Raw genomic sequence first — 19,902 nt, 5'->3', positions numbered from 1 at the left:
ACATTAGTTGAAAAGCTTAAAAAGGGAAAAATGTAGGCTTACCTCTCCCAGCATGCTCAGAGCCACATTAATGGTGGCCAGCAGCGTTCCAAACGATGGAGCCACATCAAAGGCAGGAGTGGTAAAACTCAACACAAAGAGAGTTCTGTACTCCGCAAGGTCCATCAACTAAAATACAAATTTGCAATCAATTTTTAACAAGGTTACAAAGATTCAAACACTATCATTTTGAATGGTTTCAAAACATAACAGGCAATAATTAATTTTCTTTATGTTAATATTAATGACTAACACATGTTTTAAAGTGTTTGTTTGTACCTGGTCCAGTAAGATCTGACAGCAGTCTGGTGTGAAGTGTTGTAATGTTGCCAGAGTTTTGCTGAGAATCTTTAACAGGCTGCACTGAACTGCCTGCAGTGCTTTAGACTCCGCCTCCTCTTTCTCTCCGCCCACTTGCTCTTTGGAGGCAGGCTGAGCTGCACGCTTGGGGTGTGGTCCCTGGGGAAGCCCCTCCCCATTCTTTGCCTGAGCAAACCAATGCATATCACTTTAATTACACACAATACAATTCAATTCCTATTAATTTACTGCCCTCAACAGCCTGTTATAAAATTACAAAATAATTTACATTTTAATAGAACAGATTCTTGCCAATGGTGTTTACACAAACCTTTTAATTCATTTTTATTAAATTAAACTCATATTATGCACCATTAACAAACGTCTAGTAATTGCTCTGATTTAAGTCTCACAAGCCCTACGTAAATAAACAATTAGTTCATTTCAAGTCGGACATGACAAAATGAATGACTAATGGTTCAGTACGTTTTTCATTTGCCTGAAAGAACCGTCTCGAAAGACTCATTTTTCGGGAACCGGACTACACAGGTCATGCTGAGTATTCAAAAGAACCAGCTCAAAAGAATGATTCAGTTGGGAATCAGACAACACTGGTCATGCTGTACATTCAAAAGAACCAGCTCTTTCATGGCTCAAAAGTCATAATTTGATTCCAGTATTTTTTTTTTTTTATTATTGAACTGGTTTTGAATAAGACTCGGATTCACATGGAGGAGTGATTGACGTGTCTGTTTTCACACTGTATCAGTTCTTCATATCTCATACCTGCAGGTAATGATGGAGCATTTTCTTGCTGTGAAGGAGGAACGTGCACGTCTGACACAGATAACACAGATTGACCTGAAATACAAAACACACATTATTTAAAACAATATTCTCTCATTTCGTCAAATTGAAGGGGTGGACTGTATGTGTGTGCACCTGTACATCTCTAAGCAGCTGTGGCAGGTGAAACTGCCATTCTTTGCAGAAGTTGGAGAGCTGAAGCAGGAAGCCCACTGTGTGATCAGCCTCATCTAGACAAGCCAGAGACTGAACCGTCCTTACTGCGTTCAGACACTACAACACATATTTGAGCAGAAGAGCTGATGTCAACAAGCAATAAAATCAATCTGAACCATACAGTACATATTGATTGTTCTACAGATTCTAAACAGATCAACTCTATTATGCATTTAATCAACATACAATTTTCACTGATCACTTTTCAGTTACATCATAACTGAAAATATAGTAAATAAAAATATACAATCACTTGAGACTCCCCACACACACCTGCAGTATGCGCTCCTGATGCACCCCCACAAAGTCGAGCGCTTCGTTAACGAAGTTGTAACGGAGAGTTTTAAGCAGACTTTCCATCAGAGACAAACTCAATCTGTACACACCTGGCCAGCTGGGAGCATCCTGACACTTACGCACAAATGTCTGAGAGAAACGGGGATTAAAAACAGAGTCATACATTTGTTTTAGATGAGTAATAACCACAGAAATGAACAAGCTGTAGTAAAAAGGCAGTACTTGAGTAGCTCCATTAGCTGGACCTTCATACACACTGAGAAGAGGAAGACAGATGCTCTGAATCACTCCAGCACCTGCGACCGCTGCTGCCCCCTACAGATCAGGAGAATAACATGAAAACAACTGGAGCATTGAGAAGTCTGATTCATATCAAAGATTCATATTAGTTTTTTTTTTTTTCATTGGTTCAGTCAAGTTATACACAAAGACTTTGCAAATCGGCTCAACCGAATAAAATGAAAAAGAACTGAATGATTCATTATTGAATCAGACATCACTAAAGCACTGATAATACCAGAGAAAGCAGAATGAATGTGGGTTTGTGGTTTCAAGAACATTTGAGTGACTTTACAACAACACAAGAGTATGTAAATGTATCTGTGAGTGTCTACCTGTGGTGTTCTTGCGAGTGTAAGCAGCAGATGAAGTGACGCCTCAGAGAAGTACAGGTTCTGTTTGGACCGTAGGCTGAGTTCTAGAGCACTCAGAACCGACAACAGCACTGGCAGCTTCCTCACCACCTGTAGCCACTGCTCACCATCCTCATCAGCCCGACACAACTCTTTAGACAGATGAAGAGCCAACACACACACCTGAAACACACAGAGAGAGACTGGTCATGTTTAGAATAGAATATACTCTACAGTATATACTGTATACTGCCTACTATTTAAAAAAATATTATGTGATGAGTATGCAACTGATGTTTTTCAAACAATAGTATTAGTTGTCAAATGACCTCATTATGTTGCATTTTTAAGTCAGTGAAGTTGCAGCCAGATATCCAATCAAATAATGAGCTTGTAAAGGAAACATTCATATAGTGATGTGAAAAGTACAGGTACTTCGGTGCCAAGTCGATACTAAAAAAAGATGTAACAAAACCAGTGTTTCTACAGTACCAATAGTACCAAGCACCAACTTAATTCAATACCCACGTGCTGTCTGACTGACACATTTTATGAGCATCACGTGCTGAGCTTACTGTAGTAGATGACAGAAGAGAGCGCTCATTCAATGTGACGCACACAGTGCCTGCAGGCTATATATTTATACAATTAAATCCCAGCATTTTGCGCTTCAATAATCACACTGGGTCATATAACCAACGTCTTATCCGGAGGTGTGAAACTACCGACTTCACAAGTTTGATTCAAAATAAAAGCTTGACGCATGAAATGTACAAAATTGTAATAAAAATATTTAGTATCATTGTAAAGAAAAACATGTAATGATATAGATTCATGATAAATTCTGAGACTCTCAGCCTAACAAACTGCTGGAAATCAAGAAAAAACTTGAGCCAAAAATGTACTTTTTTTCCCTTATTTTTCTGATTTGACATATATCTTTGGGTGTACACAAGGTGGCTAAGAATTTTTTTTATGTTTTGTTCCCAATCATGTCACCTGTAACTGAGTAAAATTTTGAGTTGATTCAACAAAGCAATGAAAAGTTATAGCATTACAAATATAATTTATCCTAGTGTCCAGAAATGTCTCCAAGTGCCCAAAAGCCTCTAAACAAATAAAACAATAATTTCTAGTGCTAAAATTTATTATTACCAGAATAAGAACAGTAACGCTTCAGAATCACAAACTATTTGTAACTTTCTCATCTTGTCTCTATCCTCCGCCACATCCTACTACTTCTCTGACTGCTGATGACTTTACCACATTATTTACTGACTAATTAGCGAGCATCAGCTGCCAGTTCTCTACAACTAACACCACAGCTACTCTCTTCCAACATCCCATCCTCTGTTTTCCTCTTTCTCCCCTCTCTCCGAGACTGAGGTCTCCAAAGTGCTTCTTTCTAACTGTCATACCACTTGTCCACATGAACCTATCCCCTCACATCTTATGCAAACTGCCTCTCCATCAATCTTACCTGCACTCACACACATTATCAACTCATCTCTCACAACTGGAAACTTTCCTAATACATTAAAGCAGGCTCGAGTAACCCCACTGCTTAAAGAACCAACACATAACCCCACAGTAGTCGACAACTACAGACCAGTCTCTCTCCTACCCTTCCTGTCTAAAACTATTGAGAGGGTCATATTCAACCAGAATATATATTTTCTGGGTCATATTTTCTCTCACAGAACAACCTACTTGGCAGACACCAGTCTGGCTTCAAAAAAGGACACTCAACAGAGACTGCCCTCTTGTCAGTAGCTGAAACCCTGTGACTGGCGAGAGCTAACTCCAAATCATCCGTCCTAATCCTCCTTGACTTGTCTGCTGCTTTCGACACAGTGAACCACAAGATTCTCCTTTCCACCCTCTCTGACCTAGGCATAACAGGAACTGCGCTTTGATGGGTTGAATCATACCTCATTGGCAGATCTTTTAAGGTCTCCTGGAGAGGAGAGATGTCCAAGTCACACCAGCTGGCCACTGGTGTTCCTCAAGGATCAGTGCTTGGACCCCACCTCTTCTCGATATACACAACATCACTCGGATCGATCATTGAGACACATGGCTTTTCCTACCACTGCTACGCAGATGACATGCAGCTTTACCTGTCGTTCCAGCCTGATGACCCTACCGTCTCAGCTCGTATCTCTGCCTGCCTCTCGGACATTTCGGCCTGGATGAAGAAACACCACCTTCAGCTCAAATTTGCCAAGACAGAACTCCTTGTGTTCTCAGCCAATCCATCTGTTGACCACAACCTCACTATTCATCTTGGTTCAACTACACAAACACCAACCAGAACAGCTTGGAACCTGGGAGTGGTGGTAGATGACCAGCTTAATTTTACCACCTACATCTCATACACCAGACAGTCTTGCAGATTCGCGTTCTACAACATAAAGAAAATCAGACCTTTTCTGTGTGAATATGCTGCACAGCTCCTGGTCCAAGCTCTGGTCATTTCAAGACTGGACTACTGTAATGCTCTGTTGGCTAGCCTCCCAGCTTACACAATTAAGCCACTGCAGATGGTCCAGAATGCAGCAGTGTATCTGATATCAATATCCATATCAAGAGCACTGCATAACGCTGGCCTGTATGGGAGGGTGGCAAGAAAGAAGTCGTTACTCAAAAAGTACCATCTGAAAGCACGTCTGGAGTTTGCCAGAAAGCATGTGAGTGACCCAGCTGCGATGTGGGAGAAGGTTTTGTGGTCAGATGAGACCAAGATAGAGCTTTTTGGCCAAAACTCAAAGCGCTATGTGTGGCACAAACCTAACACTTCCTATGCCTCAAGACACACCATCCCTACAGTGAAGTATGGTGGTGGCAGCATCATGCTGTGGGGATGCTTCTCATCATCAGGGACTGGGCATCTTGTTATAATTGAAGGAAGAATGGATGGAGCAAAATATAGGGAAATACTGCAAGAGAACCTGCTTCAGGCTGCTAAAAAACTGAAGCTTGGGAGGACATTTACCTTTCAGTAGGACAATGATCCCAAGCACAAGGCCAAAGCAACATTGGAGTGGCTCAAGGACAAAAAGATAAATGTCCTACAGTGGCCCAGTCAAAGTCCTGATCTCAGTCCTATTGAGAATCTGTGGCACTATTTGAAAATTGCAGTCCACAAGCGTCACCCAACCAACCTGAACAACCTGGAGCAAATCTGCCGAGAAGAATGGGCCAAAATCACTTCATCACTGTGTGTTAAGATGGTACATATGTACCCCAAAAGACTTAAAGCAGTTATTGCAGCAAAAGGTGGCTTGACCAAATATTAATGTGTGGGGGTTAAATACTTTTTCAGTTTTTAATGATTTTTTTTTAAATATTTCCCAACATAAAACCAGTGTCATCTAACAATAATAGATTTTTGAGTTCGTGTTTTAAAATAAAATATCAAACAGAATGAAATTTCAGTGTACAATTTGTAATTCAGTACTATGAGATAATTGGTCAGGAGTCTGAATCATTTTGCAAGGCACTGTGTGTGTGTGTATATATATAATCTTTCTTCTGTGCTAGCACCTATACTACTCCAGCCAACTTGAAAGCTTGGCAGTACAACACTGTAGATGTTGTTGAACTTTGCATGACAAACTACTTACTACGTTCCTCATTTGTAAGTCACTTTGGATAAAAGCGTCTGCTAAACGACTAAATTTAAATGCAACTGTACATAAGAACTAATTACACATGCAAACAAAACAGTAACTAAAGTTTTGCATAGCATGCAGACAAGATTTTAGTAATGAGATTTCACAGAATGAGTTTCATTCTGTGCCATTTGAGTCATCATTGAGTCTGTCATGTACTTCGCCATCTCCTGGTGGCCATATGTAATTAAATATTCTTTATATAGAAGCTCAAGTCAATCGCATCACATAAAATATTCCACACAGTGTGTTTTGTTTGTATTCTACACATTATGGCACATGCAGTAGATCATCTGGGTATTCCATGCGCAAAAGATCTCCAAAATTCAGTAACAGTTGGTAGACTGTCAGTAAACAGACACACTCATACAAACACACTCACTGAGTCTCGTTGGTCTTTCTGAACGCTGCGTGGACTGTCCGTCTCCATGCTGTCTTCCTGAATGTCACCCCTTTGGATCATGTGACGCGTGCTGTCGATCAATGCCAGGGCCTCGTCCTGAACCATCTCACACACACATAACAGCAGCTGGGGCAGCTGGGTAATCTCTCCACCTGAACCAAAAACCATCAAACAACCATTTAAACACAGACAAAATTGATTGTACCTCTATGTGTAGAAAGACAAACACCCTACTGACCATTGAGTCCCTGTATCTGCAGGACTAAGATGAGCGCCGACAGCAGTTTGGCTTTGGTTCGGTCCATCAGCTGTTGTTCAGCATGTAAAACGCTCTCCAACATCAGAGACAGAGGAGGAAGTAAAGCTGGAGCCGATACCAACACACTGACACACACACACAGAGAAATCAAGAGTTAAAACTGTATATACACACACAAAAACAGACAGACACATGACAGATACATACAAACACACCTTTTCCACTGTTTGAGCAGAATGAGGAGCAGTGTGACCATCATAGATCCCAGACGCAGACAGAACACAGACTGAGACATCAACAGCTGAAAGAGAGAGAAAATGTGCAACGGACCATGCTATTGTGTCCATTTGTGCTGTTTTTCAATGGTTTTTACATGTAAACATGCGCTAACTGGACATTTTTGACTGTTGCATCGCATCTCGCTTGGGTAGTGTGTGTGTGAGGCACTCACCGCAGCTTTGGTCCCTTCCAAGACGTCCATAAAAAGTTTATGCCTGACCGAATCATCCTTCAGATGCATCACCTCAGACTGCATACAAACACATGTTTGGTAATGATAAATAACAGCACTATAACCCTGAAACCCTGATTAATCTACTATGCAGAGAGTTGAGTTCATCTCACATGACTGGTGGAGAGTATTAAGAGTGTCCTCCAGGCAGAGATGAGCATCTGAGATTCAGATAGCGAGCGCAGACCCTCCTCTTCACCATCACATGCCACAAACACCAGATCACGCACATAATCTGACCAGAACTCGTAGCGACGCTTAGTGCTGAAACTCTCCAAAGCCGCCTTCAGAGACGGATCCAACACACCACTAGACACAGAAAGAGACAGTACCTTTTAAATATTATGTTGATGAGAACACATTATATGTTTATATGTGTATCTTACCTGACAACATAGTAGATCTCGAGGGCGATTATCTTCATCACAAAGGCACACGATTCCAGAACACATGGCTACAACAAAACAAACAAGCTAAATCAGACTGAAAGACACATAAAACAGCATTCGCAGCATTTAACTTCAGTAATGTAACATTTCCAAATGAAACAGAATGATTAGCAGGGAATACTGCAGGACAGGACTTGAGGTTAGGATTTGACTGGATCATGACTGTTATGATATTATTGGTTGTACAGCAATACTCTGGCAACCACTCACAAAACCCTATTCTTGAGTTTAGAACAGGCAATAATCAATTAATGTGTCAAAATGTTACTCAAATAGTTACATATTATTTTATAGATAACAAGGGATATTTATTAAAGTACATTTTTATTTCATGTTTTCTTGCAAACAAAACTACTCTAATTAGTTAGCAAGAACACACACACACACCTCTGTGGTCTCAGATGTGGGTGGTAAGTTTCCAAATAAAGGAGTGGTGAGATTCACCCAGAATTTTTCTCTGTAACAACAGAAGTTCAGATGGTTAGAAGAGTTTAAAAGAATATTCCTGGTTCAATACAAGTTTAGCTCAATCAACAGCATTTGTTACGGAGCCCCTTACACTCTGTCTACACCGGACGTGGGCGGCTTCAAAAGCTTCAAAAGCAATACAACCCCATTATTATCAATGATGCCATCTACACTGGAAGCGTCTGTCGCACCAACAGTAAACGGGCGTCCTGTTCCATTTTGCTCAGCATGCACTGTTGCTACTACTGCCAACAACACAAATAAACAGTTTAGCATGTTCGTGTTGACGCGGCCAGTGTAGACAGACTCAAACTGTTGAGGTGCATAGCATCAAAGGATGTGCCAGGTGTAGACTGTGTGTAACACCCTGTGTCGGCGCATACATTCTAAACCGTTTATTTGTGTTGTTGGCAGTAGTAGCAACAGCGCAAAATGGAACGGGACACCTGTTTACTGTCGATGTGACAGACGCGGCATGATGGACGCTTCCAGTGTAGACAGCATCATTGATTATAATGGGATTCTATCGCTTTTGACACGACTACACGCCCACATCCAGTGTAGACGGTGTTGGAGGATAGAGGGGGAATTATTTTTTCTGAAATAGTTTTCCGTGTCCTCGCAATAAGTTTTGTTCCCTCACAATAAATTTACAATGGTTTTACTACAGTAACCATATATTAAGCTTGATATTTGTAGGAAACCATAGTAATAATGCAGGAAATTGAAAACAATGGTAATAAAAATAATTCTAAAGTTTTACTTTAGATTAAACAAGGTTAATTTTGTGGTTATTATGGTTTTACTACAAATACTATGGTATTTGTAGTATAGTAACCACAAGATTAACCATGTTTAATCTAAAGAAAAACTATGGTTACTATATTGATAAAGTATACTGTATTAAAACCATGGTTTCTGCCCAAAAAACAAAAAACATGGTTACTTGACTTTTTATAGTTGCTTCAATATTACAAAAATAATAAAAAATAAAAATAAATAAAAAAAATGGTTAGCCTACAACATGGTCACTGCAATATAACTTAAAAAAAAAAAAAATCCTCTAATAACTATAGTTACTACAGTCTACAGTATTGATAGCACTTCATAATAAGTTTACCTTTGTTATCATTAGTAAATGCATTAGGTATCATTAACTAAAAATGAAATAATTGTTTTTTTACAGTATTTATTCTTCTTCTTTCGGCTGCTCTCGTCAGGGGTCGCCACAGCAGACCATCCGTGATCCGCATATCTGACTTGACACAGGCTTTACGCCGGATGCCCTTCCTGACGCAATCTCCAGTGGCTGAGGGACTCTCACTCCTCACCTATGGAGCAATTTAGAGTCTCCAATTCACTTAACCTGCATGTTTTTGGACTTGTGGGGGAAACCGGTGCACCGGAGGGAACCTACGCGAACATGGGGAGAACATGTAAACTCCACACAGAAAGACCCAGTTGAGCCAGTGCTAACCACTGAGCCACCATGGCGCCCTTTTACAGTATTTATTAATCTTTGCTAATGTTAATAAAAATAAAATAAAAATAAATTGTTTCATTGTTAAAGTCAGTTCATAGTGCATTAACTAATGTTAACATATACAACTTTTGATTTTAAAAATGGGATTTTAAAAACAATAATCAAGATTAATAAATGCTGTAAAAGTATTATTCATAGTTAACTAATATTCATTAGTAAACTAATGTTGTTTACTACTGTTAACAAATGTAACCTTATTTTAGTGTTACCACAATAGTACTATAGTAAAACCATAGTTAAAGTATGGTATTTGCATAGTAAAACCATAATACTAGGGGTGTAACAGTACACAGAAGTCACGGTTTGGTACGTACCTCGGTTTTGGATCACGGTTCGATACGAGTTCGGTACAACAGGAAAAAGCAACAGATCCCAAATGCTAGGTTTCTTTTCATTTAATTTGAACAAACAGTAGTGCAAATTACAGTTTGTTCCACCTAGCGACATTTAGTCCCCCCTGAGGTAGTTGGTACTGTACAGCCTCCTTTAGTGTATTAAGCACTAAGCAGTAAACAGAATGCACTCTTGCATAGGCCATATTTTTTTGTAGGGTTGATAAAAAACAAAAGGTATTTGGTCACAATCAGCTACAAAACTGAAAAGCATCTCTTTTGTTATAAAAGTACAAAATAAATAGAATAATGAAAAATTAAACATGTGCATTAGGAGAAGGAGTGTTCCAATTTGTTCCACTTAAACTATATGTTGTTTGTGTATATGCCAATTGCCTGGGTAATGACTTTGGCCCTGTCTGCTCTCACATCTAGAGGCTGGTTAAAAGCTGCAGGGATAAGTTTTTGCACTCCTGTCATCTTTTTCTGCCTAGCTCCATTAATTGGCACATCTGGGTGATGTCATCTGATATGTGTTAGCATATTGGACGCATTTCCACTCACATACCGTACAGCTGCTTTACAACGCCGACACACCGTCCTATCTACCACCCGCACTCCACTGCTGCCATAGTTCAATGGGAACCCGAATCTTTACCACACTGCTGATTTAAAACAAGTAGGCGGGTCTTCGAGCTCTTGCGTGTCATCTGAACTCGTCATTCTTGTTTTGGGTTGGTGCATGGATGGTGTCTTCTTCTGCTCTTTTTCCTGTTGTGGTGGTCAAAAAAGCGTTGCATTACTGCACGCGCCCCCTTCTGGATTGGAGTGTGGATCACCTGTGACTGACTCGGATGTATTCTTCGTCTGACTGCATGCACCGAACCGTGGCGGTTTGGGACGAATACATGTACCGTTTCACCCCTACGTAATACCCACAAAATTATGATTTTTATTATTATCACTATGGTTTCACTACGAATATCATGGTTAAAATATGGTTTCTGTAGTAAAACCATGGTAAATTTATTGCGAGGGCACGCAAAACTATTTCAGAAAAATATTCCCGCCCTGTCCTAGAAGGGGCATAGTCTTGATTATCACAAAAAATATTTTAGACTCATCCGTCCTTTCTTTAAAAAAAAAAAAAAAAAAAAGAGGAACAAAAATCGAGATTACAGTGAGGCACTTACAATGGAAGTGAATGGGGCCAATTTTTGGAGGATTTAAAAGACAGAAATGTGAAGCTTTAATTTTATAAAAGCATTTACATTAATTCTTCTGTTAAAACTCATGCATTATTTGAGCTGTATAGTTGTTTAAATCGTAATTTTTTACAGACGTTGGGGTATTAGGGTTTGCTGACGTTACATCGTCAGGGTGTTTACGTTTTAAAATCGGCTATAACTTTACACAGAAAAGGTTAGTAAGCAATTTTATCACACTAAAATCATGTTTACACACATCCTTTTGTCTTGTGGCTATAATTTTGAAACAGTGAATATTTTAAAGTTTATGGACTGACCCCATTCACTTCCATTGTAAGTGCCTCACTGGAACCCATATTTGTGCTTTTTTTTTTTTTTTAAAGAAAAGGAGGGACGAATCAAAATAATTTTTTTGGTTAATCAACATTATGCCACAAATGCTGTCGACTGAGCTTAACTTGTATTGAACCTGGAATATTCCTTTAAATGTTGCATGTTTTGAGTGTGTAAATTTTGAGGGACTCACTTGGTCCTGAGCACAGAGAGAGCGCTGTCCCGTCTGTCCTGCCAGAGAGCATGGAGGAAGGCGAGTGCGGCCCTCTGCAGGAGTGGAGGACACCAGTACTTCTCCTGCTGTTTAAAGTCCAACAACTCCAACACAACTGACAGACAACTCCACTCGCCCAGAGAAAACTCCTACACACAGACACAACAGAGATAAAAAATCAGTCTGTTACACACAGCTGTGCTCCATCTATCTTCTCAGATGACATATTTAATGGGAATTTCTGTGTGACTTCTGACCTTTGCCCCCTCCCTGGCATCTTTGGTCTCTAGGTTGAGGAAGAGCTCGATTAGTCCGGGTTGTGTTTCCACAGCCACAGTGAGGAACTCCAGTATGGTGACTTTAATGCGCATGTCTTCAGTTCTGCTCTGCAGACGTGTCAGAAACGCATCTCTGATCGCAGCAGCGTCACTGCCCAGACATGCGTACACGGACATAGGAGCCACCTGGACACGGTACAAAAAAACGCATACGTTTTAGTATAACGTCGAGACATTGCATTGAAGTCAATCGATATTGCCAGTGCTGAAAGATTCTACATTAAGAACAATTTGGTTCTGGCATCTAGAAATAAAAACAATCATTAACTGACAGTTTTCATCCTTATTTTTAACCTCACTTCAATGGATATTTGATTATTTTGGTTAGATAAAGTGTTCTAAATTGAAGCGAGGGCATAAAAAATAAAATGTGACTACAGAAACGTGCCCAGTCAGCACAAACATCACGTCTTCAACTTCATATCTTGCAAATAATAATAGAAAACCTCATTTGGTGAAATATAAACTGTATACAAATACAAAACATTTCATCTGGTGAATATATAGGGTATACAAATCTTAATTTGGTATAATACTTAAATTTAGAGCATTTTAACAGAGTCAAATGCCTGTCATTTTAAAATAAGAGTCCCGAAAATAAGGAAGTGTATTTCGGGCTTGTTCATAGTCCCGCGTTATGTCCAAATCTGCATTTTTTTCTGGATATTATTGGGATTTTGGTTGCACAATAAACTGCATCAGGGATTTTATACATTTTGCACTCTTGTAGCCTCTATGTCTGTGCCCGTCATAGTAAGGAAAGACTAAGAACATTTTTACCATTTTATAAATAGATTTTAAAAACTATCGGCCGATTAATCGGTTATCTGCTTTTCCCACCACCTTAGTTATCGGTAGCGGCAAAATCCACTATCAGTTGTACTCTAATATATACCAAGAAAGTTGTTTCTTGTGGTTAAATTGTACTTGTTAAACAAATCCAGAGCAAGTTATTTCGACATAATATATTCATACTCCTCACTTGCATACCTAAAGAACGTACTTTATTAACAGCAGAGAAGTGTTCTTCATAAAATGTAGTACATACTCTTGACACTACATGAATTTGGATGCAACCTTAAAGGAATATTTCAGGTTCAATACAAGTTGAGCTCAATCGACAGCATTTGTGGCATAAATATTGATTACCTTAAAAATGTATTTCGACTCGTCCCTCCTTTTCTTTATAAAAAGAAATAAAAAAATCAAGGTTCCAGTGAGGCACAATGGAAGTCAATCTGCAAATGTTAAAATACTCACCGTTTCAAAAGTATAGCCACAAGACATAATGTGTGTTTACATGATTTTAGTGTGATAAAATCGCTTACTAACCTTTTCTAAGTGAAGTTATAGCCAATTTCACAACATTGTTGCCATTACACTAAAACTACTGTAAAAATGCCGATATAAACAACATTTCAAGTGCTTTTATAAAATTATAAGCTTCACATTTCTGCCTTTAAACCCTCCAAAATTGGCCCCTTTTACTTCCACGTCTCACTGTAACCGTAACAGATTTTTGCTTTTTTATGCGTGGTAACCAACATGGTCACAAATGCTGTCGACTGAACTTAACTTGTATTAAACCCGGAATATTCCTTTAATGTTTTCTTTTAATGTGTTTAATGTGAAAAAGAGCACATGCATCAAGCTCGAGTGTGTTACCGTGGCAAGTCTCTTCAGCAGCTGTATGGCGAGTCGTGGCAGTGCTGGATCGTGCTTGTGGTAAATATACTTTGCCAGCACAGCGATCAGGTTGTTGCTATGACCACCTGAAAGACAAATGTGATGGTAACTTGAACATCAGATGCTAGAAACAGACAAATCTACAAGTTCTCCCAGCTAGAAAGGTCTGAACTCTGACTAGAAAGGTCCAGTTTTCAATACAAATAAATGTTAGCAATTCACAATTAATGTAATTTTACTGTGTGGGGTATAAACATAACTGCAGAATATAACTTGCAAAAGTGTGGCTAAAGGCACTTCTAAAAACAAATCGGTATTGGCCGATCTTTTCCTTGACCATGGGAACCCTGGTGTATGTGCAGACTAACCGTGCTGTGTTAGAGCTTGTTCTAAGGGTGATGCTGTTTCAGACTGGGGTTTTAGTCTGATCACATTGTTGGTGACTGAAAACGCCAACTTCACTGTCTGGATCAGAACCTGACCGGGTCCCTCAGAACCACCGCTGCGGACAGACACAAACACACACATTCAATCAACTACAATGACTCATGTAAAGAGGACAAAGAGATTATAATTAAACCTTTAAGCTCGGATGGGCCCTTGAGAAAGAAAAAAAAAAAGTCAAAATATTAATAACTTCAATCTTGACCATAGGTATCGTTTGAAAGCTTAGAAGCTACTTTCCAATGCATGTTGGCATTATGACCAAAGCTGAACAAGCACTTTGAAATTTGCAGACAAATCAGAAGTGTTGTTTTGATAATTTATTAAAAAGTTTGCACTGTACATATTATTGCAATCATTAAAAACATAAAACTCATCAAATAGTCGTGTCAATTGTTGTTGTAAAGCTCTCAAAGAGTAGAATACAAGCTGCCTATTTGTTTTACTCACAGACAAAAATACAGTGAGTAATAGTTAAGTATATGTCTTTGACATTTATGTTTCATGTGAACAGGTGTTAATTATATGCAACGTTTTGGCTTATAACTTGACGAAAAATAAACAGAACATAAAACATCACATACTATTCCTTAGATGAGGCAATTATCTTTCAAACGAGCCCACACAAGGTAATCAGATGCGTAGATCATTAGATCATCCACATGAAGCACTATGTTACATATTACGTTACAAATTACATTTTTGTGTTTTTGTTAAGTTATAAGCCTTTAATTGTAGATATGCCACTGAAACAGGAAATCTTTAAAAACACCCTCTTAAAGCTTAAAGGTCAAACAAACACACAATGTACCTGCTGGGTTGTGCTGCCAGCACCATATTAATAGTGTCCACTCCCACACCCATGATGTTGACCACCGCCTGTCCTGCTTCTGTGTTGGCCAGACTGTAAATACACAACGACTGCAGACTGGGGGCACTGTAAGGGTCACATAAAGGTCAAAGGTCATGAGAAAATCACGATAATATTGTATATAATGGCAACAAACATGATTTGCAACACAAAATTCAGAATACTCTTCCTCATCTTACCTGCCCTCTGACTCACCCTCCTGACTCAGATTGAGAATAGCATGAACCAGCTCTAGAATCAGACAACCTGAGAGAGCGAGAGAATGAAAGAGCAAAGAGTGAAATAAATAAAATTTGTGTTTATTTCCTCTTATATACAGAGTAGGGAGTTGCCTAAGTACATGTGTGTCACTCACCGATCCTCTCCCTGACTCCATATGTGTTGTAGCGCCATTTATGATACGTGGGTAGCATCTCCTTCAGAACCAGCAGCACACATGGAATGAGTCCTCTGCTCTGAGTACTGCCCAACTGACCCTGAGAACAAACCAAAAAACCAGTACAACAAAAATATATATATTTTAAGGGGTTTTAACATGGAAAATAGCATTTTTCAACAAAGACATAATCTAAAATATACAACTTTCATCATTCACATATAGACGTCTTAAAGGTGCAAAATGAAAATGTACATGTACATTTATTCATTTGGCAGACGCTTTTATCCAAAACGACTTAGAAGAGGAATAATACATCAGAAGCAATTAATCTTAAGGAGATAACAGTAAGAAAAGTGCTTCATTACTAAGTTTTAATTGCATCAGGATAATAGTACTTATGCTTCATTCACATCCTGTCTGAATAACTTATTACGAGATGACAGCTTGGATATTCTACTTGGAGCTGATCACGCCCTAAGGTGCATCCCAAACTGCACACTTCTGAACTATTTCACGTCATTTTGAAGTGTAAGTAGTGTGAGTAGAATGTTTACACTGAAAATGCAACAAACAGAAGTGTACTACGAGAACCTGGATGATACACTTTTTCAACCTTCAAAACGGAGTGTGGAATGTTGGGCACTTCGTGCACAGCGCACACGGCTTGCCGTACATGGCGGAAGGGGCGGAGTTACCGGCAGCGATGGTGATCTGGCAAAACAATCCTAAATAATGGAGAATATGACAACTAGCGAAACTTCTGTGAAGACAGCACCTTACAAAAGTGAGTTAAACACTTTACCATCATACCATGCTGTGTGAATATGTATATTATTGAGCTGTAAGTGTTGAACTGAGGGAGGATAGTGCACTAAAGCTAGTGGCAACACAACGCTTGGGTTTGAAACGTCACTTCTCGTCAGCTGCTAAATGGCGAACGATTCCGTGTAGTAAAAAAATGATAAGTGTTCCATTTGTGACAATACTACACTTTGAAAATTCATACACTACATGGCTAAGTGCATTGTACATTTTGTAAGTGCATAGTGTAAAGTGTGTTGTTTGGCACACAGCTCTAGACTCAGAAATCATATGTTTCTATGGCAACCTTCATTACAGCAAAACAAAAAATAAAAAATGCGATAAGTAGTTGGATAATGCGATATGACAATCCTATGATGATGTCATCGGAGTGCGCAGAACATTTGGACCCCCACCACCAAGGCTATTATTGTTTATGAAAACGATTACCAAGAAGAAAACTAACAGTGAAGAAATACTAAAATAAAAATAAAGAAAACAAAAAAGGAACTAAAACTATAAAAGTGCACAACAAAACAAATGAAAACTAAATAGAATCATAGAGAAAATGACTTTAGTTTTCGTATTTTCAATCATTGTTGGATGATCAGATTTAAATAATCTCTCAAGCCGGATTTCTCGTTTTTTCCTCAAAAAGAACCGGCGAACGCCGCCTGATTGAAATGTGAGAAAAACCAACCACAGTTCGCCTGCATACATGATGTTTAGAGGTACGTAAATCTGGGGGCGGGGCTCTGGACACCAAAGTAAACCAGCACTGACAGCAAATAACTAAAACAAACATCGCAAAGACATCAGAAAAAGTGTTAAAGTTCAGAATTGGGACCTCATTTAGTTGACCTCAAACAAAGCTTCAGAATATATTTCATTCCATGAACTTCAGAAACTGTCAAATAAGTGACTAGTTTCCCAGTACGGGCCGTCTGACACAAGACTTGTGTGATTCCAGTCCACGCTACTGATAAATTCTGCTTAGATGTTGGAGTAGTAACTGCTAAATGTATCGGCAATGGAACATTTATTGCACATTTCCTTCATGTCAGCAAGTGCTACAGATTGCGGTGTTATGAATTTGACAAATAAATTGTTTAACTTTCATGGTATTGTTTTGTGCATTAGTAGCTTCTGATCAAGCGTTATCACATGCAGGCTAACACTTTACAATAACATTCCATTTGTTAACGTTAGTTAATGCATTAGGTATTGTGAACTAACAACAAACAATATATTTTTTTACAGCATTTATTAATCTTTGTTCATGTTATTTCATATTGCATTAACTAACATTAACATATACAACTTTTAATTTAAAAATGTATTAGTATGTTGAAATTAGCATTTACATTTTCATTGTTAGTTCAACTAATGTTAACAAATGAAACCTTATTTAAGTGTTACCATTTTTATGGCATTTATTAATCTTGGTCAATGGTAATTTATAAATTTACAGTTGTTCATTCTAGTTCATAATGCATGAATTAATGTTAACAGATACCATATATTAACAATTTTTAAATGAACAAAATCAACTAGTATACACTACCGGTCAAACGTTTTGAAACACTTGACTGAAATGTTTCACATGATCTTAAAATCTTTTGATCTGAAGGCATATGCTCAAATATTTGAAATTAGTTTTGTAGACAAAAATATAATTGAGCCACCATATTAATTTATTTCATTATAAAACAAAAATGTAATTAAAAATTTTTTTTTTTGAAAACTTGGACCAAATATTAAAGAAAAGCAGCCAATAAGTGCTCAACATAGATGGGAACTCCTTCAATACTGTTTAAAAAGCATCCCAGGGTGATACCTCAAGAAGTTGTTTGAGAAAATGTCAAGAGTACATGTCTGTAAATTCTAGGCAAAGGGTGACTACTTTGAAGATGCTGAAATATAACACAGTTTTGATTTATTTGGGATTTTGTTTAGTCACAACATAATTCCTATAGTTCCATTTATGTTATTCCATAGTTTTGGCATTACTATTATTCTAAAATGTGAAAAAAAAAATTATAATAAAGAATGAGTGTGTTTCAAAACTTTTAATCGGTAGTGTATGTTGGAATTAACATTAATCAGGATAAATATGTGCCGTAAGTGTTATTCACTGTTATTTTATGTTAACTAATTTTATGAAATGCAACCTTAAGGATGAAAACTAAAACTACACTAAAACTAAAAAGAGCCATTTTCAAAAAATAAAAATGAAAACAAATTATGCGCAATTAAAACCAACTAAAACAAAACTGAAATTGAAAACCAAAACACAAAATGAAATAAAAAAAACAAGTGACATTTTCTAAATTATAATAACCCTATAATAAGCTTTCAATTTGTCAATTTATCACAAAATTCAGCAATAAATGCTCTTTAATGCTATGTGTGACAGATCACGGGTTGTACATGACGTCACAATGGTTAAGTTGAAGATTTCAAAGAATTCAGAGTTTACAACTTGTTATTAGAGATCTACGGAGACATTTTTTACAAGTCGGAATCTCGGCGACATGATGTGAGCGCACCATAAATAGGACCATAGGACAGTTTTTGGCACAAGAAACCTTACATTTTTTATTATTATTTTTTTCTCCCCTATTTCTCCCCAATTTGGAATGCCCAATTCCCAATGCGCTCTAGGTCCTCGTGGTGGCGTAGTGACTCGCCTCAATCCGGGTGGCGGAGGACAAATCTCAGTTGCCTCCACGTCTGAGACCGTCAATCCGCGCATCTTAACACATGGCTTGTTGAGCGCGTTACCATCCACGCACAACCCACCATGCGCCCCACCGAGAGCGAGAATGCGACCACAAGGAAGTTACCCCATGTGACTCCACACTCCCTAGCAACCAGGCCAATTTGGTTGCTTAGGAGACCTGGCTGGAGTCACTCAGCATGCCCTGGATTCAAACTCACGACTCCAGGTGTGGTAGTCAGCGTCTTTACTCGTTGAGCTACTCAGGCCCCAAGAAACCTTAAATTGACATTATTAGTGGACTTCAAAGGAAAAAAAGTGTTCAATTTCAGAATATGGCTCCTTTAAGAAGTCTCAAGGATTTGGAATAGTAGGCCAAAGACTCTCATGTGTGTGTGTTACCTTAACAAGTGTGGTCACCAGTCTTAAGAAGGCAATGGTCACACTGTACTCTCCTCTCGGCTGTTCAATCAACACCAGTAGGTTGCCATAGTTGCCGGCCTTCATGCCCTCTGCACTGAAACAATTTCCAAACAAATGTCACTCTTTACCTGTCTCTGACTACAGGAGAGATATATGTTGCTCATTATGTGTATCACCTGATGGTCTGTGCCATATTGGTCAGAGGGGTGGAGGTGAATGGAAGGAATCCTGTATGATGCAGACTGGACCAAACCTTAATCAAGAGGAGAGATAGATAAATAAGAGCTAATCGCTGATTTAGTATCCATATTAGGGCTGCAACTAACAATTATTTTGATAATCGACTAATCTAACGATTATTAGAACGATTATTCGACTATTCGGGCGATTATTGCAACGATTAATCATTAGCTCTTAACTGTCTATTCGGCTTTTGCCCGATTTAAAAGGTAGTATTAAACGTGCTTACTAACAATAGAGGACAAAATCATCTTTTAAAAATACCTCTAAATGACATTCACTGAATTAAATGGAAAAAATAATTTTTATTATGTTT

General features: G+C 38.4%; 1 protein-coding gene across 2 annotated transcripts in view; it reads right to left on the bottom strand.

The window, feature by feature from the left end:
- Nucleotides 1-19,902, bottom strand: part of LOC127429294 (nucleoporin NUP188-like) — a 36,695-nt gene that overhangs the window by 2,746 nt on the left and 14,047 nt on the right. For both annotated transcript variants that reach the window (XM_051678248.1, XM_051678249.1), the window contains 23 exons: nucleotides 19,523-19,599; nucleotides 19,326-19,440; nucleotides 15,380-15,500; nucleotides 15,204-15,270; nucleotides 14,965-15,090; nucleotides 14,078-14,211; nucleotides 13,689-13,795; nucleotides 11,943-12,149; nucleotides 11,665-11,834; nucleotides 7,975-8,044; nucleotides 7,525-7,592; nucleotides 7,252-7,447; nucleotides 7,079-7,156; nucleotides 6,843-6,928; nucleotides 6,607-6,752; nucleotides 6,348-6,520; nucleotides 2,274-2,474; nucleotides 1,882-1,974; nucleotides 1,636-1,788; nucleotides 1,282-1,419; nucleotides 1,126-1,200; nucleotides 319-525; nucleotides 43-168 (listed from right to left, as the gene is read on the bottom strand). In XM_051678248.1, coding sequence (XP_051534208.1) covers nucleotides 43-168; nucleotides 319-525; nucleotides 1,126-1,200; nucleotides 1,282-1,419; nucleotides 1,636-1,788; nucleotides 1,882-1,974; nucleotides 2,274-2,474; nucleotides 6,348-6,520; nucleotides 6,607-6,752; nucleotides 6,843-6,928; nucleotides 7,079-7,156; nucleotides 7,252-7,447; nucleotides 7,525-7,592; nucleotides 7,975-8,044; nucleotides 11,665-11,834; nucleotides 11,943-12,149; nucleotides 13,689-13,795; nucleotides 14,078-14,211; nucleotides 14,965-15,090; nucleotides 15,204-15,270; nucleotides 15,380-15,500; nucleotides 19,326-19,440; nucleotides 19,523-19,599 — 2,934 coding nt within the window. The remainder of the gene's footprint in view (nucleotides 1-42; nucleotides 169-318; nucleotides 526-1,125; nucleotides 1,201-1,281; nucleotides 1,420-1,635; nucleotides 1,789-1,881; nucleotides 1,975-2,273; nucleotides 2,475-6,347; nucleotides 6,521-6,606; nucleotides 6,753-6,842; nucleotides 6,929-7,078; nucleotides 7,157-7,251; nucleotides 7,448-7,524; nucleotides 7,593-7,974; nucleotides 8,045-11,664; nucleotides 11,835-11,942; nucleotides 12,150-13,688; nucleotides 13,796-14,077; nucleotides 14,212-14,964; nucleotides 15,091-15,203; nucleotides 15,271-15,379; nucleotides 15,501-19,325; nucleotides 19,441-19,522; nucleotides 19,600-19,902) is intronic.

Source organism: Myxocyprinus asiaticus, chromosome 38 (assembly GCF_019703515.2).
Source record: "Myxocyprinus asiaticus isolate MX2 ecotype Aquarium Trade chromosome 38, UBuf_Myxa_2, whole genome shotgun sequence".
NCBI lineage: Eukaryota > Metazoa > Chordata > Actinopteri > Cypriniformes > Catostomidae > Myxocyprinus > Myxocyprinus asiaticus.
Note: the sequence above shows the minus strand (reverse complement) of the source record. Positions and strands in the feature narration are given on the sequence as shown.